Source organism: Erithacus rubecula (assembly GCF_903797595.1).
Source record: "Erithacus rubecula genome assembly, chromosome: 8".
In the NCBI taxonomy this organism is placed as follows: Eukaryota; Metazoa; Chordata; class Aves; order Passeriformes; family Muscicapidae; genus Erithacus; species Erithacus rubecula.
The window spans coordinates 28426789-28452749 of NC_136659.1; the positions used below are offsets into that span (position 1 = coordinate 28426789).

General features: G+C 40.3%; 3 protein-coding genes across 3 annotated transcripts; 1 reads left to right on the plus strand and 2 right to left on the minus strand.

Moving 5' to 3' along the window:
- Positions 1–1642: 1642 nt before the first annotated feature.
- Positions 1643–9156, minus strand: DTX3L (deltex E3 ubiquitin ligase 3L; the record flags this gene model as incomplete). The annotated part of the gene is given in 6 exon segments (XM_079310831.1): positions 1643–2022; positions 3301–3518; positions 4188–5723; positions 7591–7814; positions 8849–9036; positions 9038–9156. Coding segments are annotated over 6 exon segments (2355 nt in total). The 3' UTR covers positions 1643–1952.
- Positions 8843–18432, plus strand: PARP9 (poly(ADP-ribose) polymerase family member 9). Its single transcript, XM_079310826.1, has 10 exons — positions 8843–9169; positions 9516–9555; positions 10268–11100; positions 12381–12605; positions 12686–12898; positions 13664–13724; positions 14147–14521; positions 15374–15519; positions 16285–16450; positions 17639–18432. Exons 1-10 carry the CDS (start codon positions 9155–9157, stop codon positions 17944–17946), a joined length of 2382 nt encoding a protein of 793 aa, XP_079166952.1. The 5' UTR covers positions 8843–9154; the 3' UTR covers positions 17947–18432.
- A 501-nt stretch (positions 18433–18933) lies between these two features.
- On the minus strand, positions 18934–25876 carry FAIM (Fas apoptotic inhibitory molecule). Its single transcript, XM_079310837.1, has 5 exons — positions 25830–25876; positions 23596–23731; positions 23005–23233; positions 21592–21641; positions 18934–20202 (listed from the first exon to the last, which is right to left on the minus strand). The coding sequence occupies exons 2-5, from the start codon at positions 23704–23706 to the stop codon at positions 20053–20055; spliced, it is 540 nt and encodes a 179-aa protein (XP_079166963.1). The 5' UTR covers positions 23707–23731; positions 25830–25876; the 3' UTR covers positions 18934–20052.
- Positions 25877–25961: the final 85 nt, after the last annotated feature.

Below are 25961 nucleotides of genomic sequence, written 5' to 3' on the forward strand. Positions count from 1 at the left end.
TCAGCCTGCAAACTTTGGCACAGACAAAATAGGAGCTGGTGATTTACCCAAAAGGGGTCTGACAGTGAAGTGGTTTACAGGAAGAGAAAGTGAAAGGAGAGGCCAAAAGTAAACTGAGAAGATTTGATCCTCACATCTGTCTTGGTCTGGGATAGACTTAATTTTCTTCTCAGTAGCTGATACAGGGCTGTGTCATGGATTTGGTATGAGAACAATGTTGACAACACACTGACTGTTTAGCTGTTGCTAAGGAGGGTTTACCCCAAGGACTTTCCAGTTTCCCATGCACTGCCAGCAATCAGATGCACAGGAATCTGGGAAGCAGCATGGCCAGGACAGGTGACCCAAAGTGACCAAAGGGATATTCCACACCACAGAGCATCATGCTCAGAACAGAAACTGGGGGCAGTCAGCTGAGGGGATGATTGCCACCAAGTGGGTGAACAAACATACTGTGTGTCACTTGTTTCTTATGGGTTTTGTTCTCCCATCTCTACTTCTCATTACAACTATCAGTAATAGTATATTTAATTTTGTTTTAATTAATCAGCTGTTCTTATTTGAATGCACAAGGCTTACTTTTCCATTTCTCTGCCTGCCAGGGTTGGGAGGTGAGCGAGTGGCTGTGTGGTGTGCAGCTGCTGGCTGGGGTTGAAGCACAGCTTGTTCCCATATGCAGAAAAGCTCAGGCACTTAGACACAACTGGAGTGTTGGTGTTTTACTGCATGGAAAAGGGAGGGGGGACATGGAATAGTGTAAAATATTAAAACAAATACAGTGACACAAAATCAGGGCTGGAAAGACATCCCAACCCACACAGAAACCAAACAGCACCCACTACTACTAAACCTGGAGGTCAAGGTGGCAAAGTTGCCTATTCACAATGCGACAATCTTAAATTTAAAAAAAATATACATTTTAAAAAAGGGAAGTGGCATGGAGTCCAAAGTGCCCCAAAACATGGTGATGTAGGGAAGCTCCTAAACTTAAAAAATATATACAGCTATATCTATTGCATAAAGGAGGAAAAACCTGTACTGAAGAATGCAGAAACACAAGTGGTATTTTAATATTTGTTTTATTAATTGTACTCAATAGCCTTAGAGAAATTATTCAACTTACTAAAAATGATGTCTGTGTGTGTGACATACGACCACACAGGTAATGAGCAGGTTATTTAGGCACTGCAAAGTAGTTCTATGATACAATTTAAACCTGTACTCGATGCAATTGAAATAATACAGTTTTATAGTTGAAAAACCAATTTAAAAGTCGTATTTAAGTTTAAGCACAATGGCAAGCACAGAACCAGGAGCCCACTAGCAGATATGGCCACAGACACTGTTACCTCCTGTTTGGTCCAACACAGCTCTCTGCTTTCAGCACTTCTGCAGAGCTAAAAACACAGAAGCATACAAGTACCTACTTGTATGTGATCCACGGCTAATTTCACATACAGAACTCAAATCACTAAGGCCATTTCTACCATGTAAAGAAGCAAAACTCCATAGCCTTATCACTGTCATAGCTGCATAAACATTTTCCATTAGATGAGTTGCATGATGCTAGCCATGCTGACAGACATCATAATGCAAAGCTAAGAGAAGTGTTTCATCTAATAAAAGCCAGTAGTGGATCTAAGGGTTTTGGATATCAGATTGGAGAGCTGGTGGAAGCACAGATCAGATTTGCCAGTAAAGCAAAATCTACAAAGTGCAAACAGTACTGATACTATATTCAAAAGAACCAAATTCTGTAAAGACTATGTATGTAGGGAAGTAAATTATTTTGTTTGATCATAAAAGATTACTTTTCTTAGCTAACTATGAAATACAAACAGTTTAAACAAATCATTTAAATCAGTTAAACAAAGTAACTTCCCTAAGAGCTTAAACATTAACTGCTGCATGTTCAGTTATTACACTCAAGAGCTGAGAGTTGATAGACTTCCTTATTCAATTCCTTTTGCTTTCAATTCTGATCGAACACGCTGCAGATAAGTAGCATCCGGGTAACCAAACCTAGGAGAAGAAGAGAAGAATTGTTTGGGCTATTTCAGCAATGAAGCACTTGACAATTCTAGAGAACTATCTCATCAAAACCTTTTTAGAAATCTCTTTACAAATTTTATGCAGTTCTTGCCCTAAAGAGAAAACAGACCCATACTGTGAGTCACAGAAGGGATACAGACAGCTTAAAACTACAAACTTTAGGAGTGACTACCTTTTGCTATCCAAACTGACACTAAGAACTAAGAACTTTATTTTCAAAGCTGCCTAGGGTCTCACTTCAAAATGATAGGGTGTTTGGGTATAAGTCTTTTTAAAAAGAAAATCAGACCTGAAGCATACCCAAGTGAGCATTCAAATTAGAAATATAATGCCACCTCTGGACTTGAGCTAGTGCAACACCAGAACTGTGTATGAAGCAAGTGATAAACAAGAAAGAATTTGCAAAGTGGAGGATAAAGTAAAACTGATACTTTTTGCTCTTTTAATGATCCTAGCCCAGTTAGGAGGATCTGGACACAAGGACACAAGCCTTTAGAGCTTGCAGGACACCACTCACTCCTTAGAGGCTGCAACAAGCTTGGAAGGACTCGTCCAGGATTCCCTCCTCCCTCTCTCCAAGTCTCTGCTGCAGGCAGCTCACACTCAGTACTGGTGATTGCTCCTTTCATTTAAGTGCAGCAAGTCCTCAAGAAATACTGGATAGGGCTGTCATCTACTCAGAAAATCCTCTGACAGCTTGAACAGCCAAAATGGGGCAACCTTTTTTACAGATGGGGCTGGTACTGTATCCTGTGCTCTGACCCACTAAGGGCTGCACAGCTCATGGTTCCTAGCATCTAAGAGGGCATGACCATGTTGGTACTACAATCTCACTTCCTGCTGTTAGCTCTGTTAAGTAGAGTTTCAAGTCATGTTTTACAAAGTCTGAGTGCTATCTTCCCTGGGATCATAATGGACGAGCAGGTACCAGGAGAGGCACAGATCACGAGTCCAACCTTAGGTGTCATCAAGAGCTTGTTGTCCTGTAGGTTTTAATCAAAACAGTTATTAACTAAGTGCCTTACAAACTCTGGTGAATGAGTAGCCTGAGGGACAGCAGAACACTAAGCTCATTCCTGTTCCAACTGTCCAAATAGGGGAGGGTGATTAACGTCTGGATCCATAGGGCATTCCAGAATCACTCTGCCAGTGACAAAATCTGAAAGCTCTAAATGTGGAATATATTCAAGGCAGCCTTCCTGACAAATCTGAGTAACAACAGTATTGCATAAGAAGAAGACTACTTACCGGATAGGTCCTCCCATTATGGCAGTTTTGTGGTGAATATCATTCCATGTGATAACACCTTGTGCACCTGTAGTACGTGACTGCCCCACTGTGAAAATCAATTTTTGTTTAAAGGCCCTTTTGAGGAGCTGCAGAATTTCTCGTCCCTCCTTATTGTCAGGTAAATACGCTGTTCGGTGAACTGGCTCGTAACGCTGCCCTGGGTTTGGATGGCTCTTCTGTTTTGTAGAAAAACAAAACCAAACCACACTGTGTATCATAAATCATTCAGAAGGACACAGCATGACTGATAACTGATGCTGAGTTTTTTTCTCTTTAGATACTTTCTTTCATACAAATTTCATTCACACTTTCTTCCCATCACTCATGCATCCATTGTTATTTTTAAATTTGTTTTTCCCTTATTTCTCCCCCAAATGTACAGTGCTGCACCCATGACTTTTTAATCTACTCCATTCTCAGTCCTAGTCACAAATCCAAGCATATAACATAAGGAGATTTCCCACCTGGAAAGTTCTCACCAAGCCAGCCCACTATTTATTTTTGTCCATTGGTGTCCACAGAAATGCTTGTTATACTTGCAAAATTTTGCTTATATGATATCACTGCATAGATTTCAGTTCAGTTATTCCCAATGTACAAATTAAAGACAGGTACCTGTGCCCTGGTGCATATAAAATGGAGACTGACCATCTGATAATTTCATTCCTACTGTATTTACTTAATTGCACCCAAAAACATTGAAGTAAACATTTGCATGTTTGTACAAAACAAAGAAATATATTGCCTGAACATGCATTAAAACAACTGGAAAATAGCTAATTTTATATTCAGTACTGGTTTTGTTGTGAGAAAAATATCTTTAAGAAATATTTAAGTATACTTACAGTTTGAATACCACCGTTCATATCATAGTCAATTTGAATAGTGCCACAACTGGGATAACCAGGAAGAGAGAAACTGAGTGTTGTAGATGACATTGTCCCCTCTGGTTGGTCTCCTGTCAGGACTCCACAGACACAATTACAAACAGGACAAGCTTGTTTGTAACTCATGGCTTTGTCAATGCAAGCTTTGCAAAATGCATGTTTGCACTTTTCTAGCGTTTCTTTATCTGTAATTCTGTCCATGCAAATTGGACACGTATCTTCTTCCTTCTCTTCTGCCTTTGCCTGAGTTTGTCCTCCAGAAGAAAGATTATTCTTTCGCCTAACACTGGACTTCTTAGATGCTCCTGTAGCTTCCTGAGAGCTGAGATTAGAGAACAGTGGTGCCCTATTTTTAGTTTGTGTTGAGTCTTCAATGTTAAAAAGGCCCTTCATGTACTTTTCAGCAGCACAAAGATTGTCTGGTAAACCACTTATGATTAACTTATCTTCATTCTTCCAAAGTTTTACATTAAGATCTTCCAATTTCTTAGCATTAAGTAGCTTATTTAAATTTTTCTTCTGACGTTCTGAAAGGTTCATGCTGATGATTTTTCTTCTTACCATTGCAGAAGCACTCTGAAATGCATTGATGAAATTTTCAGTAGCATGTGATGACATATCAGAAGTTATGGCTTTAGGCCCAAATATGACAACCATGTGGCCACATGAATCCTCTTTCATTTCTACCACGGTATCAAATTTGCGATTTATGTTGTCAATTTCTTCGTTTAATGTGGTTTTCAACAATTTAAACACAGAAGCATCAACTTCAATTCCATTCCTGTATTTGTACCCTTCAGACGATATTTTCATATTCTTCTCAGCTTGGCTGATCTCACCTTTCTCTGCTAGGAATTTTTGGGCAGCTAAAATCTCACTCCCTGGACCACGGAGTAGCAACTGATTCCCTTCCTCTTTAGCAAAAAGATTTCTAAACCTTTCATTTAATTTCATTATTGTCTCTTTTAATGTCTTACTGTCTCTTATGGGAACTTTTTCCTGTGTCAGATCTTTTGTAGTTTCCTGAAAAGTTTTGATAAAAAACTCACTAGCTGCTTGTAACATTGTAGGACTTTTATCAGAAGATATGTATATTAAAGTGTTATTCTCATCATAACCTTTAATTCTTAGATACGCTCCAAACCTTTCGTGTAGTTCTTTGATTTCTTCTTTGCGGGTATGACTAAAATACTCATAGAGAGCTGTCACAACTGTAAACTCAGGCATTTCTTCAGCATTCAGGCCATTTTCATCTTTCAAACCATTCTTACATTCAGAATGTGAAAAATCATGGTTTGGGTCTTTGCCTGCAAGGATAGCCTCAAAGTAGTGATAAACTTTTTCAATATCTGTAAAATCTCCTGTCAATTTCTCAGAGCCATCCATGCCAGGGTTTTCTTCTCTCTTTAAGTTTGGACACATAATGCTAATTTTCTCCCTTTGGTCTTCAGTGAACATACTGGTATTCAAAGTAGCAGATACTGTAAGAAATATCTAAAGAAAATACAAAAATGCATCAACATTAGTTTTCTCTAAGGTTCTCTGCTTGCTACCTCTGTATTTTCAGCAAGGAAAAGCTCTGTCCATCCCCAGTAGTGCCAGATTATGACAAACAAGTTTACACACAGTATTTCTTTTATGTCATGTACACTAACAGTACAAACAGGCAAGTGACACAATCTGCTTCTAAGTCAGCAGCAAAAATGAAATGTCTTAATGTCACCAGAAGTGCAGGAGGAAAGACAGTAACTCTGCTACTTAAGTTGAGACTGTGATCAGCACTCTCTGCCCCCTAATATGTTATGCTAACCTCTGACAACAGGATTTAGCATAACTAAAGGCAGACAGCCTCTGAGCTCATTGCCCTTTTCCATCATTATCAGGGCCTAAAAGTCCTGCCCACCAAGCAGACAAAGCAAAGAGATTTTTTTATTTCCCTCCCCACCATCCTCAAGGTTTCTAGGCACCAGGCTGACTGGTGCCCTCCTTACTGGCCTTGAGGTCCCAGGTACTCTGCCAACCTGGTGCTGTTGACCCCAGCACAGAGCAGGCAGATTTACTAGCACTGCCTACAAGATCAACCAGTCACAAGTGCTAACTGGGAATTTGGACCACAACTGTGGCTGGCCAGTGAAACCCATGGGACCCCTTGGTGGCCAGGGAGATCCCCACTGCCCTCTGCTTCCTTTGAGGACTGACTGGACAACACAAGGTTTTATGTGTTTTCAGGTCTAGATTGTGATTGTTCTATCAATACAGCAACCCAAGTATTAAGATTTGACATGATTTGCAGAGGGTCCAAGTGACTGGAAACCATAAGCTAAGCTATGCTATCAAACACAGTGCTACACTATTTATAAAACTGTCCTACACTGATTCTGCTTGTAGAAATCCTGTGGTAATCTGATCATTAACTCTATGCTACACTAATGATAAAACCCTTTTAAAAAAGCTTTAATTGTAACTACATCTTAGTGCCATCATTATCCTGCCAAGGATCCCCAGAAGAATCTGCCTCTTAGAGCCAGTTTACACAGATACGTGTTTTAACACATCCTAATTTCATTGTTCTTATTAACATTAGACTTTCTAGTTTACACATATTATCTTTCTTTAAAACTTTCCCAAAAGTAATGTTTTAATAACTCCAAGAGTTAGGGCAGAAAAAAAGATTCTGAAAAATAATAACAAACCTGTTCACTTCCCTACTTTACAGAGACATAAGGATTTGCAATATAGATGCCAGGTAAGCATTACATTAGCACATGCTATACCTCAAAAGCTACACCTATGTTACCACAAGAAACAGGGTAAAACCCTCTGAGCCAGATATCAGTGTCTTGGTAGAGCCACATCCACATCACGCAGCCCTATCCCATGTTCCTAAACACAGCTGATCTTTACTGTGTAATTTCTAGTACCAAGTGTCTGAAATCATGGTTACAGTGCTACATCACATCACAGCAGACTTTTTTTAATGCTAAAGTAAGGGATGGAGATACTTAGGATTGATTCAAGGTGCAAACCATGTTGAAAGTGTCAGAGGTCTGTGTAGGTGGAAGGGATCCAAATCTCATACAATTCTTCTACCTTTGGGGAGCAACCCTTGGTGCATACTACCCCCTGAAACCTGCCAGAGTGCTCCTTTGGGGAACAGTGGTTGGCACGTGCCAGAATCAGGCTGGAAAACACGCTGCCAGTAAACATGTACAGATTGACTTGTAAACATGTACAGATTGACTCTAGTCCGGCACTCAAATGTCACTCCCTGCCCCCATTTTATTGAAATATTGAAGTGCAACATAAAGGACTCATGGAACCACAAGCAGGGCAGGTGGTGACGCTGCTGTTGCAGATGTACCTTGTTGGTAAGGTGCTCCCCGGCCGTGGCCGCAGCGGCCCCGCGGTCCCGCAGCCGCTGCTGGGGCAGGGCGGGGCCGGCAGCGGTGCCGCCGGGGCTGGCAGAGCCCGGCGCTGGCACCTGGCTCCTGCCCGGCCCCCCTGCTCCCGGCACGATCACGATCTCCAGGCATTCTGCACCCAGCTCCAAGGTGTGTTTCGGACGGGATTCCACGCTCTTCCTGTCTGTGGTAATTTCAAAAGGACAGAATTACAGAACTGTTATGGCTGGAAGGAACCTCTGGAGATCATCCCGCCCAATCCCAGTGTGATAATTGATAAAAGATTCGTGTTAATCATAAATGTACCGAGGTTTGTATAAACCAGAATACTTAAGTCTGAAATGAAGCATGACACTAAAAAAAGGAAAATATATTATTAAATAATTTTGCTTTAAATCCCTCTGCTATGAATATTATGTTTTCTAAACAAGTTGCATCTACAGACAGCTTGCAAGACGAGGCTTTCATACAGCCCAACAGATTCTGCACAATTAGGTTTCCTGCCTTTGTGTAATCAATTGCAGCCCATCCCTAAGACCAGACTTCCTGACTTCTGCCATTCCTTATCTACCAAGACCAGATGGTTATCTATGGGACTTGACAAATTGTCTAGATTCACGTCGTCCAGCGATCCCACGGACCACCACTGCTTACCTGGCAAAATTATGACCAAAAAAAACGATTATTGATGACTACAAGGAAACGATGCTATAAAAGGGAGCTACAAACCAAAGTTCGGTGGAGCATGGAGTGGGCAGTGCCCCCATGTATCCCCAGAGCGCTGCTCGCTCTGTCTGCATAAAATAAAGTAATCTAAATGTTGCTGAATATCGAGACTTGTTTCTCATTTATAACACCAGTGCCAAGGCAGGGTCACCTGGAGAGTCTCCAGAGACCGAGACTCCACGACCTTCCCGGGTAGTCTGTTCCACTGCTCTGCCACCCTCGATGTAAAGAAATTTTTCCTCGTGTTAAGGTGAAACTTCTTGTGTTGTAGTTTATGCCCTCTGCTCCTTGTCCTGTCGCTGGCTGCCAAAAAAGTCTGGCACGCCTTTGAGATATTTACACGCACTAATGAGATCCCCTCTGGATTTGGACAAAGGCACATAAAGCTGATGGAGTCACCCGAAAACGCGGTGGCTACCAGCGGCCCGGACCGCCGCTGGCGCCTCGGCCGCCATTTCCCGCCCCGTCACAGCCCCTCCGCCCGTCCCGTACCTTGCTCCTTGGAGAAGTGCACCCAGAAGGTGCCGGGCTCGGGGCCGGCGCGCAGATTGCACTCGCCGCCCCCCGAGCGCCTCGCCGACTGGAAGTACGCGTGGAGTTTGAGGATCGCCTTGTCGCCGGCGGGCGCGGGGCTGACCCGCACCAGCAGCGGCGCGGCCGCCATCATCCCGCGCCGCCGCTTTCGCTTTCGCTCCCGCTCCGCCGCCCGCTTTCGCTTTCGTTTCCCGCTCGGCCCGCGGCTCCCCGGCTCGGACCCCGCTCCAGCTGCGGGCGCTGAGAGCCCGCCCCAGCCGCCTCATGGGGATCGTACAGGTACGGGAGCGGGGGGCAGGGGCGGCGGCAGCTCGGGGGCTCCGGCGGGGTTGAGGGGAGCAAAAGAGAACAAAACAGTGCCGTGCTCGGGCCTGGCGCTCGGGAGGGGCTCTGCCCGGCCTCTCCCTCCTGCGAGCTGGCCGGAGCCAGAGCACGCTGTGGGTAACTTCACCCGCGGCTCCGAGCAGCATTTTAAAAACTAGAAAAGTTCGTGCAGGTGTTTGAAAAGCTGATGCTGCCGGTTTGATTTGCAACAGAATTTCTCTCGTAGGAAGGCAGCCCACGTATTTTGTTGCTTGTAACATTTACTTTCTCGTTTTCCTTTTCTCTCTTTTTATTACGATAGAGTTTATTATCGAGTTTCTTCGGAAGGGAACCCGCTTTAGGTAAGCCTCTCACTTAGCCGTCTGCGAAGTATGGACTCGTAAGCTGAAAACTGCCAGCAAACTGGAAAACAAAAGTAAAAAGAAACCTGGAATTCATAATTAATGTAAAATACACACGGTTATGAATCAACATTATTATTAATTACTTAAACAGAACTTGCTTGCATTTCTCTTTTAAAAGCAAGAGCTCAGAAGTGTTTTGACGAGTCAGCATGCATACTTCATAAGTGCAAAACGTCAGACTTTTTACAAGCAGGTAGCAAGGCCTGGAGGAAAGTTCAGCTAAACTCAGAGGAATTTATTTAAACTAATTAACATAACTGCTGCATTGTAGTACTGCTGACATCTGCCAGGAGAGGGCTGTATAGCCTAGTAATAATGTAAAAACCGTTCCTTAAAAAAAAAGTGGTTAAAAAAGCCTTTCTGAGTTCACACAAAGTTCCATACAAAGAAAGAACTTGCCTGTGGGCTTTAAATGCAGACCGAATGAGAGTCACGGGATTAAAACTCACTATAAGATCTCTGTGGCACAGTTAAATGAACCTTCTTGGGTTTTCTAAACCTCTGAAAAGGGGAAAGAAAAGATTAACATGTGTAAAAAAATATTGTTTACCAATGACAGTAGGATAAAATAGGGAGCTGTAAACCACACTTCTAAACAAAATGTTTTGATAGTAATAACTTCTATTTCACTTTATATTCTGTATCCTAGGGTCAAGCATGGTAATGGATGAGGTCAATTTGATGGTCCCCATCAGTAAAGATGCCTATGAAGCTCTTAAGAAAAGAGACAACTGTCTAAATTATCTTGTTTCCGAAAAGTTTGCTTGTACATTGGCCTTCAGAAAAGCAACAAAAAGCGCTGTTGAAGTATACAGGAAAAAAGTAAGGTTGGACATTGACATTTGTGTTTATAAGGATGATCTCACAAGACACAAGGTCGATGCTGTGGTGAATGCAGCCAATGAGTATCTTGACCATGGGGGAGGTCTTGCTCTTGCCCTTGTAAAAACTGGAGGGCCAGAAATAACACAGCAAAGCAAGATTTTTATTCAAAGGAATGGAAAAGTCGAAGTTGGCAATATAGCAGTGACAGGTGCAGGGAAGCTTCCTTGTAAGGAAATTATTCATGCAGTTGGTCCAAGGTGGAATCTTAGTGAAAAGGAAAGATGTTGTTATCTACTTGAGGAAGCTATTTGGAATGTTCTGCGATATGTTAGTGCTCCAGAAAAAGCTTTACAGTCTGTGGCTATACCAGCAGTGAGTTCAGGTATCTATGCCTTCCCAATTGACTTGTGTTCTCAAGTGATTGTAATGGCTGTAAGGGGATTTGTTGAGCGAAGTCCACCGAGCCATCTCAGGGAAATCCGCCTGGTGAACATTGAGGAGTCTACAGTTGCAGAAATAAAGAAGGCCTGTGAAAAGTTTCTGGGTGATACCAGTTCACTTGATGACAGCAAGTCAGCTTCACCAAGCCAGCTCCCAACTCACTTCATGTATAGGAGCGTTCGCTTGCGCATCGTACAGCACCCTGAAAATCTGATGGTGAGTCTGTCCTGTAATTTGTGGAATGTGGTGTTGCCTCCATTGGAGTTCAGAACACATTTTGTATCAGTCCACTAAATGGTTTTCTTCTCAGTTTGATGAGAATTTACACAAGGTAATTAAATCATAGTAGCAAGGGGTTGGTTTTTGTCTACATAGGTATTGAACTTTAGAATGTTTTAATTTCATTTTTGTATACATGCTGTTATAATAGGAAGCAGCTGAAGACTGAATTATGTAATAATAAATTTCTGTGTTAAGGTTTATCCTCATATTATGTCAGAATTCACACTTTATCCTGCACTCCATAGAAATATTCTCTTATTTTCTGCCTTGCTTTTTTTTCCTATAATTTGTGTTCTCATAACTCCATTACTGGAATTATTCAGCAAACACTGACACAGCAGAAAATAACTTCCACAGATGTGCACCTTACCTTTAAATAGGGCATTACTTAGATTGATTACTTCTTAGCTAGAAAATCTGATGCAAAATATATAGGATTAGTCATAGGAATTCAACAGAGGTCTTAGACTGCAAGGTACATCACAGGAATGGCATTTACTTTTAGCAAATACTGTATCGTAAAATTAAAAAAAAAAAATTATTTTAAAGAAGTATCATAATTGAAAAGGAAGTTTGTTTTTTCGGTATAAGAACAAAGGATTGCAAAGTTGACCTTGCAGGGAATTTTATTCACTAATTGTACAGCACTGAACGATGCACATGTCCTCAAGACTGTGAGGAAAGCGTGTTCTTGTGTCTTTAGATAATATTCAGCTATTAAGGTTAGAACAATTACTGCTGTTATCAGCATCCTGTAAACAAGTTGTGTTCTCCACATTTGAAATACAGGTCACCTATTATAGGAATCTGCATTTTCCACTGTTGGAAACAATCATAGCTTTGCAGTTCTTGTGTGTACTGACACTGCTATTTTGGTCTTTGCTGCCCTAAGGTGGAATGACAGCCACATCCACAGTTCTCTCCTGCTCATAATTGGCATGTGGGTCACTTAGATAGTGAGAGTAATAATTCTGTTCAATACACTCTTGATGACTGGGACAGCTTTGTGCATGTTTTGTTTTCTGAACTGCCACTGCAAGGTGCATCCTTTGATGTATTCCAGTGCTGTAGTAGTAAATAGTAGGGAAATTCAATCAGCTGATCTGTGGCATTCAAGCCTTTGTACAGGAATTGTGCTTAGAAAGAATGCTCTCTATAATAGCAAAGCTTGCAAATAGTCAGTTTGAAGTACACTGAATTTTGCACTCTTGCAGAATACAGCCATTGTTAACCCCCTGAATGCAAAGGGTGAGCCTTCCTCTCAATTTTCAAGACGACTGCTGGAAGAAGAGGGTCCAGCTTTTCAGAAGGAACTTCAGCGTCATCTTAGATATCCAGCACGTTACAAGGACCCCATAGTAATCAAGAGGCGCGAGGTCCCCCCTACGTTTGTGCTGCACGTCGTGTTGAAGTGCCACCATCCGGTGTTACAGTGTGAGGTGATGATCACTTACTGTGGATTTTAATGGATTTTCATGTTGGGTGATGTGAGGACTGAAAAGTTTTGTTTTTCCTGCAGGAACTGAAGGATGCAGTGAAAAGATGTCTGGGTTATTTTCAGGACCCCTCACCCCCCTCAGTTTCTTTTCCAGTAAATTGGTCACCAATGCTGCCTGTTGACATAGCAGTAGAGACCATGATTGAAGCAGTTTTAAGTTTTGCCAGGGAACATCCTACAAAGAAGAGAGAAGTGCAGTTTATCATTTGCCCAGATGACGTTCATGCCCGTGAGGTAACAAATTTGTTGTTAACTACTCATAAGGAAAACACAAAACTGTAAAATATTTCCACAGATGACTAAAAATTAAGATAGTTTCATAAAGGGACCTGCTGCTCACAATTGTTGTTAGTATAGAATAGACTATTACTCTTATTAATAGATACTCAATCTTAGCAAATACTTATTTTCTCTTCACTAAACTAGATGTCTTCAGACTATAGTCTGATAAAATGGGGAGAATACTTAAAAAGTCTCATGCCTGTCAGTGAATGTATAAGAAATAGTGTACTCTTAACTCATAAAGGAACAAATTTTTCTCCTCAGGAAATATTTTCAGTCAGTTTTGTTTTTTTGTATGGAGCTCCTAAGGCAAAACATTATCAACAGATTATATGAGCTAACATAATAGAACAATTTCAAGTAGACAGGCAGAAGAGTAGTCTGGATTTTAAAACTGAGTAAGGATGCATCAGAATTAAACTGCAAGTAATGAACACCTTTATCTTATGTGATTGCATGACATAATGCCACAATCACAAAGAATTGGTAAAGATGCCACTCAGTGTGTAAGATATGTTACCTTAGGAGATGCAGAAGAACAGGAATGTGTTTGATATTTTCAGGAGTAACATTTTGGGAAAAGCTGACTAATGCCGGTATTAACAATTCCAGAATCGGGGATGGGGGTGTAAACTGCTTGTCTAACAGAATTTTAAAAATATTAATTGCATATTTGGTAAGAGATTGCAAACTGCTCCTAAACTTTTATATTTCAAGGTTGTCCTGAGAAAATGTTATTCAGCAATACGGAAATTGGAAAACAGAAGTGATCCTTTGAGTAAGTAATGAACAGAAGAGGCATTTCCAGTAAAGAAGTATTCCCAGTTTGAGAATCTGTAATCACATTCCTTTAAAATAGGGAACTTGGTAATTACGTATGTGTCTTCAGGAGAGGAGGAAGCAAAAACTCGTGAGCACTTTGCATTTTTATATTTATAGGAGTGGAACTGTGCAGTCCCTATTAAGACTTAAACCCCATTGTTATTGCCTAACTTGTTGGAAGTCTGTGAAAGGCAGATAAGTTCTCCATATGTGTGTGTGTATCCTGGGAACCTTACCTCCTGTAGCTAATCTCTTTTTTTGAGCATACCATGTGTTCCTTGCACTGTACAGCTGGGATTATAAGTAGGAATTTGCATCAGTCCTTGAAAGCTCCTCACTCTTCCAATGCACTTGTATTAAAAAAAATGTATCTTTCAGGTACAGAGTCAGGCAGTCAGATTGCAAAAGTGACTGCAAGCAGTGCACCTGTGATTGAACTTAGAGGGCGCACACCCACAGCACTGGAAGCAGCAAAATCGTGGCTCCAAAATATAATACAGATTCAGGAAGGTCATCATGCTGTTATTGAAAACAACTACATTTTTTGCCTTGGTAAAGAGGAGTTTGCAAAACTCTCTCTCAAGCAGCCTTCTAGTGTATGTGTGTCAGAAGAAGTGAGGGATGGACAAGCAAAACTGAAATTTCAGGGGCCTCCTGATGTTTTGATTGATGTGGTGCTCGCAACTGAAGAATTACTGCTTCATATGCAAGAGAAGACTATAGCTGAACAAAAGAAACTGCTCCACTCAATGTGTACGTAAAGTAAATAGTGCCTAAACACTAATTAAGCAAATAAGTCCCTACACAAGGTCAAGTATGAAGTAACACGTATCTCGTATTGCTGAGAGTGGACAGACATACATTCAGTTCACACACACCATACTGAGTATTGCTTTAGTTACTGATTAAACTGTACTTTTATCATGTGAGCCCCTGGAACACCATTTGTTAGCTGTGGTCACTCACTTGGCAGTGTTCCCAGCAGGGCACAGTTTATACAGGGGCTGGCCATGATGTATATTCAGCTGTAGTGAGCTCCCTCCAGGATGCCTTCACTTTAAAGCCTGGCCACTGGAGATTTACAAAATGTGCTCTTAATTAACACTCACCTTTGCTGAGCTCTTGCTGGCTACAGCTGGACCACTGTTGCAGGACTCAGCAGTGGACTTGTTCTGAAGAGTCCTTGGCTGTCCTGAAAAATTGATAAAACCAGTGGCATTACAGAAAGCTACTGAGTGATCAATTTTAATTCATGTTTGGATAGTTATTCAATATAGACACCTTTATATGAAAGCTCAGCTGTGGAGAGTTGCAATGGAGAACATAAATTGCTTTTCTTTGGTTTCTTCTCTCCCTGGTTTCTTTATAATAAATGCAGAAAAATATCATACATTTAAATATATATATATATATATATATATATATATATATATGTATCATATACACACTAGTCCCTCTCAATATTAGCCTCTGTCATTATTTCAGAGACTATGTAACATTCTTTGTTCTTAACTAAACCACTGACTAAAGTAGTAGATCTGCCTCCCTTGCCTTTGCTTCAGACAGGATGATATATGAAAATTTTACTCCCTTTTTCATATCCAGGCCAACCAGAAGCAGATGAGCTTTCAGGAGACTTTGACATGATAAGTATTGCTGACTACATCTGCATTTCACCAGTAGAATGTGACCTCCAGGAGTTTAAATTCAGACAGAAAGAGTTTGAAAAAGCTGGACTTCGTGTTCTCAGGGTAAAGAGGATATTCATGGAAAAATTGAATCTCAGCTCATGTATTTGAACTAGCATATTTAATGTTAAAAAATAACATACGTAATAAATAAGCTTAAAAAATTCAGATGAACTATTTCAATGCATTGCTTTAAAAAATTAAGATCAAATCAACCTCATCCTTAAAACAGATCAAGTCTTTAATCCTAATGAAAAACATTTTAAAAGTAACACAAATAATCACTCAGAAAGTGATTAAATTCTGAGAAGTCTTTTTAATTGTACTGTACGTTCTCCCTCGTACTTCATGCTTCAAATGCCCTTTTAGAGGATATATATGTAGAAATAAAAGATTGCTAGGGTAAATTAAGTACAATATTCCAGGACACTTACTCAGCTTTCTTACTCTGTTTTCTTTTTGTGAGCTTAGCACCAAAAATTACCACCTGAATTTGCCAGAGTTGTGATCTGATTAAGTGTTAAAGCTGGAATCATACTTGGGTATCACTGTTTTACTGAACAGGAGGTGGGCTCAATCTCTTCAGCACAACTCAAGTACTGGAAGACAGGAAATATTCCCAGTGATTTCAATGGGAAGCATGGGATAGCAGTATGGTTCTTTGCTTTGGATCAGTTGCACGTTTCAGATACCCTGTCCACTATGTGGTCAATGCATCAAGGCTAAAGCAAAAGTTCTTGTATTGAAGAACATAGCCTGAATAAAAGCACTTATGGATTTCATAATGGGTCTCCATCTGCTTATGCTACACTGTTATTTATGTTACAGATTGAAAAGATACATAATGAATTTCTATCTGCTGCATTCCAAAAAATGACAAAAGAAGTAGATGGTAGCTCCAAACTAACTCACAGGTTGTACCAGGAAGTTCCTGCCGAGTTCTGTTCCTCAGTTTGCCAAGTTGGATTTCACAGGATGTATTCTCCACCAAAAGGTAATAACTTCCTTTGGCATCTTTAATCAAAATAAATAGTGACTGACTACTAAACTCAGGTTTAAATTAGAAAACATGGCATTCCTAAACAAGAACTCTTTCTTGTATTTAGATATATATGAGCTTACTTTATTATATACAGTGAGGTTTCCCTTCTTGATACTGTAGAGCCAGCAAGGCTCTAGGAAGATGAGCCTGAATTCAAGCCTAGCCCAAACACTGGACAGAATTACTAGTATACACATAATCCCATGTCCAAGTTTTATTTTGTTGCATCACTGTAAAGGAAGTCATTGTCCTTATGTAGCTGCTGTAAACATGCATTCAGCAGCTTGGTAGTCTAAAGCATGTTCAAGGGCATCACAGAACACTGAGGCTGGGAGGGGCTTCTGAGGCCTCTGCTCAGATCAGGTGTGGTTAGAGACAGCAGAAAATCTCATTGCTTGGGCTGTCATTTGGAGTAAAGTACACTTGGAGGGAAGTTGTGAATACATTAAATACTGTAGTAGACAGTGTAGTAGACAGATGCTTTGAGAAAGGGAAAGAATAAGCATTTAGTGCTTCATCCTGCAGTAGATGAAGTGTATGATATTTTGCATGTCAATTGCAGAATGGTATTTCAGACAATAAACTGTTTCAGGGATTTCAAACAATAAACTTCAAAAGGTGAAGATTAGCCTTTCTTTTTCTATGCAATGTACATGGCAGATTTCCACACTTTAAAAGCAATAAGATGATGGTCTAATTTCTTTGCACTTTTCCATTTGATATTGTAACAGCACATCATGTGACCCTTTTCATATAAATCTCAAAGCTTTGTTTTGTAGTTTGCATTATTAAGATTTTGCTGCCTTTGTTGTTTGTCAGAGTCCCTCATACACGATAAGTGAAGTGTGAATCATATATTTATTTTATAAAAATTCTTTAGACCTCGATGATTCAATGTGATTAACAGATAAATCTGAACAGTTAATTGGAATGACCATCAGCTGTCATTGCTCGTGGTTTCAGTGGGATGTCAGTGCAAGCATCAGAGCCACTCCATGAAAATTAACTTCCAGAAGGATGGCATGCACTGAGCAGTCACATCACTTGTAACCCTGAATCAAGCAGCAATCTCTTGGAATTAACACCCTGAAAGAACCAATTGCAAAGTGCTGTCTTCTGAAATTATTTTTTTCTTTCCAGAACAAAAATACGGAGCTGGCATCTACTTTACAAAGAACCTGAGGTACCTGACCAAGGATAAAGCTACATGGGAAACAGATTCTAAAATCTATGTGTTTGAGGCAGAGGTAGTAACTGGCACATGCACTACAGGCAAGCCATATTGTATTATGCCACCAGCAGTGGACAGGAATGCCTTTACATTCTTTGACAGTTTAGTAGATAATGTGTACTATCCTGAGACCTTTGTCATTTTCAATGGTTTTGCAGCCCTTCCACAGTATTTGCTGACTTGTATCCCAGTGACTGAGAGGTATGTAGCTCCTTGAGGAAACAAGCAGGACCCTCAGTGGGAATAAAGCAGAACTGTAGCTATGGTGAAGACCCTCTGAGAACAAAGTCTAGTGCTTAGATTTAAGAGGATGCTTTGCTTAGTAGTATGCTATGTCACAGTGTAACATTTAACATTAACATTTAACATACCTGGTAATTTACTTTATTCCTTAAAGTGGTCCCAATTTGTGACTATATGCTTGATGCTTGTGTAGGCTGTCATTATTCCACTGCATTTACTTAATCTGATGTATTCCAGGTGTCAAGGAAACACAGTGCCTTTAAGAGTCTTTTCTTTTGACTTAAGATAGGAGAATGTAATACGTGAGAGCTGTTTTCTATTTAGGGACATGCTATTATATACAGTTTTGACAGACCCAAGACAGTACTTCATATTTTCATACAGTGGTTGCTCTGCAGTTTTTATTAGTTACTTCAAGCATTGTAGATACACATAATCAAAATAAAAAGTATGAATATCACTATCTGTTAACTTGTGTTTTTCTGTAATCTTAACAATGTGACTCGTACTGTACATGAACTTCAGATTTCTCAGCAACATTCAATTTCTTTGAAAGGCTACAAAATAGTAGAGAACTGGTTCAAGCTACAGCTTGAAATTATTTTTCAATTAGTCTCCCTTTACCAACATCTTTTAAAGATTACAGTGTCAGCCTTGTAGTCAGGTATCCCCACATTGCTTCTGCAGTGACTTGAAGCAAATACACAGAAAAAGCCTGAGGGCTGTTACAGTAATTCCAGTGTAAAAGGGGATTCAGTCCAGCACTTGGGTACATGGAAACTTCCTCTAGTAAAGCCTGCTGATGGGGAGCAGTCTGATCTCTAAAACACAGATGAAATTAGCATTTAATAATTTTTTTTTCAAAATAATTTGTTAATGGATTCCCAGGATGCTTGTACTGCACCTGCAACTCCTGAGCTGTAGTTGTAGTGCTAGGAACCACTCACAAGTCCAAAAGAAATTAAGTTGTAAATGTTTAATTTTGAGGTTACAAGTGGAAAATTTTTTAACCTTTACAAAAGAAAATTTTAGATTAATATATTAATATTTTGAGATTTTAAAAATTATTTTTAAGATTAGCTATGCTTGCTCTTGCAAAGAGTAGTTTTGTAGTGGGTCTCTAACACAAGAGTTTGTTCTCAAGAAATCCAAAGATTGCTCTTAGAAATTATGCTGCAATTCTGAAAACAGAATTAGTCTATTCCTATTTTAACTATTCAATTAAAGTAATCAATTGTTTTCCATTTCTGTCCCCTGTTTCCTCATATTTCTTGATTCACACATTACTGCCATGAAAACACATAGTTGTAGATTTAAGATTTGTTAGCACTGAACAAAGGTAAGTTCTTATATCAGCATGCTTCAAGAGATGTCATTTTTAAAGAGGTTTCATGGCAGGAATTTCTTTTCCTCCTGTTTCTTTTTAGAAAAAACTCAGTAAAGAGTTTCTGAACGACAGTATCAGTTTTCAGAACACCTAAAGGAATGTTATTTTTGGCACAATGTAACATCTTGCTCCTAGTGGGAATAAAGAACAGCTTTCCTGACTCAGTATTAATTTAATACTGTAACACAAATATTGGTAACTATGTATTTCATTATTAACTTTTTTATTAACTGTGTCACTCCCCTTAACTGCATGTGAAAAGGTATCTAGTCAGTTTAATAGAAAAAAACAATTATAGAGAAAGCTTTTAACATCTTACTCCTGTGCCCAGTACAGGCTTTCTCTTCCCTCCACATATACCTACAGCTAAGAATTCAGTGTTACTGAATATTTATCTTTCATTTTATTATAGCATAATTTTTTTCCTGATGTATAATTTCTATTTCACCAGTGTTCTCCACACATAGTGATATGCTATATATTCTAGATATATATATAGCTTTTTTAAAAAACTGGTAATGTAAGAAGTTGTACATAATTATTTTCATCTGGTCCTCAAAAAGAATAATTTCGTATACAGAAACTAGAAAATAACCCAGCACAAACTAGATGTACCAAGTAGTACATATTAAAATAATTACCACAGTAATTGAAAATTCTTGATCTTAGTCCTACTATAAAGTTAACTAGAGGCTATTCCACAGCCTCTGGGATTTCTCTGTTATCCACAATAAGGGTATGAATAATTCCTTCCTTTCGTTTCCCACTGCTGACAGCCTTAATGCAACAGCTGTGATCAGCAACAGTGAAGTGAGTTTCAGTCCCATCTTCCACAAATTCACCCTGGGAGAAAGGAGACAAGAAAAAAAACAGACAGGTGATATTTTAATAAATGAAAAAATAAATGAGTGCATCAATGTCAAGATCACTTGCAGTTCCCACAGTTAAAGCAGCTTTAGGTACCTGTGACAAATACTGCCTGAAAGCTGAACAAAGCTGCTGAATCTCAGGCAGGCTCTGTCAGGGTGCCCAGTTAAAGATTTGTGGGGATCAGATGACTATGAAAATTTCACATAATCAGAAATGGTAAAGTTGGAGTTTGTGAGTCAATATTATTGATTCATGTCAGTAAAGAAAAGCAGAAAAGGCAGCATCCTGCCAAGTTGTGCTGCACAGCCTGTAGGTGCCACACAAACCTATGCTCAAGTGGCAGTGAAAAGTGAAGTATTTAGGAGACTTTCTACAGCAGATCCCTAAATCAAGTACAACAATTGTGTATCTGGGATACACATCTCCTGCTGCAGTTCTGTAATTTCCTGCTACAGATTTTGCCAGCAGGTGTTTGTGACAGCAGAACAATCTCTGCACTGCTCTAATGGAAGCACAGTTTGGCACTAAACCTGCACTCACTGCAAGGACAGCTCTGAGTGCTTTCAGTACATTACAGAAAAAGCTGAGCCATCAGGAGCAGAAGTCCTGATTTACTGAGAGAGGAGGTTTCTTCCACTGATTACTAAGCAAACATTTGGTGAATCTTTTCATCCTACTCTCAGGTATAGCAGAACTATTGATTTTACAATCTGTACTCATCCAGGGGCTTCCTTGTGGCAGCAGTAACAACTTTGACATTCCCCTGGTGAGAAAGCACATCCTTCAAGGATGGGGAAGCCTACCTGGTGTGCATGTTTAGAGCCATCATAAGCAGAAAGACACCAAACAGGTTAAACCACCTAAGTGTCAGCCTGCTCTAAAAATTAATGCAGATGTGATCAAGATAAAAGATTTGACTTGTTTCAATGAAGTTTTTAAGCCCTAAGTATTCAGAACATCTCTAGATGGAAAAAAGCATGAGTCAGACTACATGTGTTCAGCTTTCAGTGACAAGCAGGTTTGGATGCAGTGGCTCTACACTCTGCATCAAACTCAAATCCTTCCCAATCCCCAGAAAGTTTTCTCCCTAAAAATCCTGCACAACTGAATCACATTTCTTTCATTTGTCTAAAAAGGGTAAAGAAAAGCATAATTTATCCTTTAAAAAGCAGATGTTTGGCATCTGAACTGAAATACTGCCCATTATAAAATTCAGTGAAGGTTATTTGGAGTAGACCAGGATCATCCTGGCTGCTTCAGCCTCTTTGTAGAGGGAGATGATGTGCCCCTCTGGGGCTTATTCTGCCAAGCTTTGGTTACATATCCATAGCCTGGGAAGAGCCTTTGGAAAGAATCACATACCGCTGTTTCCATTTTTTCACCATTGCACCACACATCCATAGTGTCCTTTTCTGTGAAGGAAAAGGAAAACAAGGTAGAACAAAGTATTTTTTTCTCCCTACAAACAAGGATCTAGGGATTTTAAAAATCTACTGTTGAATTTTACTTTCAATTCCCAAAAAAAAAAAAGTTCCTAAGTAGCCATAGTATTTGAGCTACAGGGTTTGTTCTGACATGGGAGACAGAGAAGGCTCTGTCATCAACTTTTGCTTTGAAGATACATTTTTACCCCTCCCTAACATTGGCTATTAACAGTGTTCTTCTGAATAGTGCCAGAGATACTCTGACAGTCTTAAACTGAAAAAATTAATTATTTGAGTGCTGTTTTTTCAGTAAAGCTCTAACTCTTTTTCTGGGTCAATTTAATTCAAAAGCAGCATTATTTAACATCCATCAAACTGTTTGTATTCTTTACATCTGGAAAGCACCAAATACCACTTTAAATATCAATCTTAGATTTTTTTTTTTTTGCATTTGAAACAGAATATTCTTTTACTTCTCCCAGCACATCCTCCTTAGATTACTTTGCTCTAGAACTCCCTTTACTGACACTGTGATTCACACATCAGCAGAGAGCTGAATCCTGCTTGCCTTTCCAGTAAGCATAGGGAGATTAAAATTCTATGAAGAGACTTATCTGTTTCTGGCACTAAAACTGTCTTTCTTCATTGCTCCCCTTCATCTTAGGGCAGTTCATGCTGTCCTGAGGTTTAAGAAGAAATCATAGTTTGAGATCTCTTGTCTCCAGCTCTAACCATACAGCAATGCCCAAGAGGAAATTTTCTCAGTAGATGCCATGGACAAATTCCTCAAGGGATCCCTTCCTCCCACCTGCTTGTAATGTAACTGGGAAAGAGGGGGGCAGAAGAGAAGCAATGTATTGCCTTGCTATTAAGAAAGTGAAAGAACATCACTGGAAGGTTTTACTTTAAGTTTGTAGATAAGAAGTGATGCAGAAAAAAAGGATGCTCATCAATCTATCAAAAATGTGGAATAACATTATTGCACTTCAGATGAAAACTTCTTGACCATGGCTGATGATTTTTGAAAGGAAGACCTGGTTACCTGCTGAATGAACTTAGACACACATGAGGTTTGATCACAAAGCAGATAAAACTTCTGTAAGAGGCTTCATCTGGAGAACTGCCTTGCTAGGGCAGCAGTAATGCCTCCCGACTTTCCCCCCCCTTAAATCTAGACCATGCTGCTATAGGCTCACATTAGTAACAAGACCATTATTTTTCAGACTGTTTTTGGCATCTCATTCCAAACTTTCATATCCCCCAGGACTGTGCTTTCTCTTAATTACCAGTTTTTAAATGCACACAAGTTTATTCAAAGGCAGCAACATGTAGTCACTCAATGTTTACTTACCTAGAACAATTCTATAGTCTGTACCTCCCAAGTTCAATATCCAAGTATTGGTTGTTTTTAACCTGTTCTCTATATACTGCTTGAGACTCTTTCCATTGATCTCCAAAGTATATTCATATGCAAAGCCACTGACTGCATCAATGTTAATGGCAGCTTTAGTTTTAGTAGCTCCAACAGTGAATGTTTCTTTACCCACTAACTTAAACATCCATTCTCTTCTTATTTCTTCCTGTCAAATAAAACAAAGACAGTGGGTATTAATTGAAAAATATGAGCACATGTTTTAATATAAAAAAGATTGAACTGGAACTCAGGAGACAGCTCAGAACTGAACTATTCTTTAGGAATGAATGCATACAGAGTGTTTTCTTTGTGTGCAGTGCCTCTGCCTAAGGATAGCAAAGCACTTCATGAATACCCACACCTTAACTGGAACTGAAAAAAAGAATGAAGCAGTTTATTAGATTAGGTAATTAACTGAATATACCTCACTCGCATTTATTAGTCTTTTGTTTGTTGTGATGTGTGTTGCATGGAAGTGCACTCATATAATCTGTATCACAGTGAATTTTGAGCACATAGCAATTTCACCTTTCCATCAACATAGACAACACGCTTTCCTGAAGTGGTCCCATGTTCAAATTCAATCTTATGAACACCATCACTCAAAGCTACTTCCCAAACAGCCACCAAATCTGTCATCTTCTCTAAGTGGCTGTACCGAGACCTAAGGAGAAACCAACAAAGTAAATTAATTGTCATTGAAAGTTCAAGTCCTGATGTCTGTAGTTCAAAGCTTTACTGCTTCTGGGCAAGTCACTTTTTACAAATAAAAAATGAGACTTGAAAGAATAAGCTTACAGAACAGCTTATATTTTCATGTTTTTCTGACATTCAAATATGACAAAACACCACAAAATACAAACAATTAAACAGACTCACTTTGCCAAAAAGTACAGACACAGCATCTACCCATCTAACCTGTAAAACTCCCATTTCAGGTGACAATAGGTAACAAAATTATATTTAGTTTTAACATACTCTTAGACAGTTCTGCTATTTCTTAGTAAGCATTAAAATATATTATTTGATTGGTCTCAAAGACAGTATTTCAGCTTTTTAGACTTGTAAAAACAGTATGACTAGTTTAGCTATTTGCTGTGTTAACAGATTTGTCTGTAATCTCATAAACACTGCCTACATCATTTGGATATGCAACTGCACACACAGACACAGGGGAAGGGATCTGGCAAGATATCCTTTTATTTAAGTAATTTTTAAAGTTTGGATACAGTCATTGAACTGCTGATATCTTTCCAAATCTGTTCATACCACAGTTCTGATTTTTTACCTTACTTCATCGTCACTGACAGTAATCTCCTCATCGGATGCCATAGAAGCCAAAAGAGCTTTTAATCCAATTAGCAGCAAGAAAAAATAGAAAAGCAGAATAGTAGCAGAGAAGCACTGAGGTCTAAACTTCCATCATTTTCTCCAGCTAAGATAAAGGACATTTTTAAAAGCATCATGAACTAACATGCAGTGCTGTTGTATATATGATGAAATAAAAACAGTTCAGATACAACCATTTTTCTCTAGGACAGAAAGGCAAGCGTATTTTTAAAATATTATATTTTACAAAGCCGAGTAAGTGCAGTTTGCCCTAAATTTACTAGCTCCTCATAACTTTGACAGTTACTGGATGGAAAAATGGGCTGTCTGATTTGTGAGACAAAGCTTCGAAATTAACAACTTGACCAAAGCAAGAACCCAATCCAGAGCTGCCCATCTCAGTCCCAGACCGTAATGCATTTGGAATTGGGAAATAGCACAGGCAGTAATTTCATCTCCCCTTTTCTAAACTACTGTAGCAGCTTTCAACAGGCATATTAGTAAATTTGACCTGGCTATTCAGTCACAAAATATATGTGTGCCACAAGGAGCTAAGGTCTTACTTAAGAGGATTTTAGACCTTAAGTGTTTTACAACCACTGGTTTTTAATGTGTGATTTTCACTCACTAATTTCATCATCATCTGCCTTGTCTGTGCCTATCAATAAACAGATAACAAAACGTGCTAATAAATGCCGATGAGATTGTTTTGGCCGTTCCTGGAATTTCTGGCTCCAGGGTGGGGGCCGGGCAGGGAATGTTTCCCCCCTCTGCTCCAAGGAGCAGGCTGGGCACAGCCCCGCGTGTCCCGGGCAGGGACAGCGCAGGGAGCGGCTCGGGCACACAGGAGATGCCAGAGGGGAGTCCCAGAGAGCCCCGAGCAGGCCGCAATCCGCGGCGAGGAGTCTGGGCATCCTTTAGGATCAATGCTGAAAGGGTTAGGAAGCATCCCAGAACACACAGAGATTATTTAATTTTTTTCCCCCTCAGATCATGGTGATGAGGCAACACGCATTTATTTTAGCCCAGAGGCGAAGGCAGATCTAGGCGGGGTGCTCGCTGCAGGCCAGCCGAGCCCCCGCGTCCTGAGGGAAAGCCGAGCGCTGCTCCGAGCCGGGGACTCGCGTCAGCGCTGCGCCCGCCGCCTCCACTCACCCATCAGCCCGGCTGCACAGGCGATGCTCACTCCGTTACTGGAGGGCTCCTTCTGAACACCAGGCTGCGATTACGGCTCCCACACCATCCACCTAATCCCGGCAGCGCTCATCGGGGGCGGCGTACCGGGAAGCGCATGAGCTCCGAGGACGGCAGATCTGCCCCCCACCGTTACCACCAGCAACGAACTTTATTTTTTCCTTTTCCCCGGTTTTTGGTTTTTTTGTTTTGTTTTGTTTTTATTAGCCCCGCAGCTCCCGCCGTGGCCCTGCTCCTACCTCCGCCCGGTCTCCTCCCCTCGCCTCCCGCACCGCAAGATGGCGGCGCCCGCCCCGCCCCGAGCCCCCGCCAGCGCGCTCCCGCCTCTGCGCTCCGCTGCGCTCCCGCCCGCGCGCTCCCGCCGCTCCGCT

Excerpts from the sequence above, each read along its gene's own strand:
- PARP9 (XM_079310826.1), top strand. Across the intron at positions 9,556-10,267 it reads CGGAAGGGAACCCGCTTTAG|GGTCAAGCATGGTAATGGAT; the intron begins GTAAGCCTCTCA and ends TCTGTATCCTAG. Across the intron at positions 14,522-15,373 it reads GAAACTGCTCCACTCAATGT|GCCAACCAGAAGCAGATGAG; the intron begins GTACGTAAAGTA and ends TTTCATATCCAG.
- FAIM (XM_079310837.1), bottom strand. The coding sequence starts at position 23,706 with ATGACAGATTTGGTGGCTGTTTGGGAAGTAGCTTTGAGTGATGGTGTT. Across the intron at positions 21,642-23,004 it reads AGACTATAGAATTGTTCTAG|AAAAGGACACTATGGATGTG; the intron begins GTAAGTAAACAT and ends TTTCCTTCACAG. Across the intron at positions 20,203-21,591 it reads GTGAAAAAATGGAAACAGCG|GGTGAATTTGTGGAAGATGG; the intron begins GTATGTGATTCT and ends CCTTTCTCCCAG.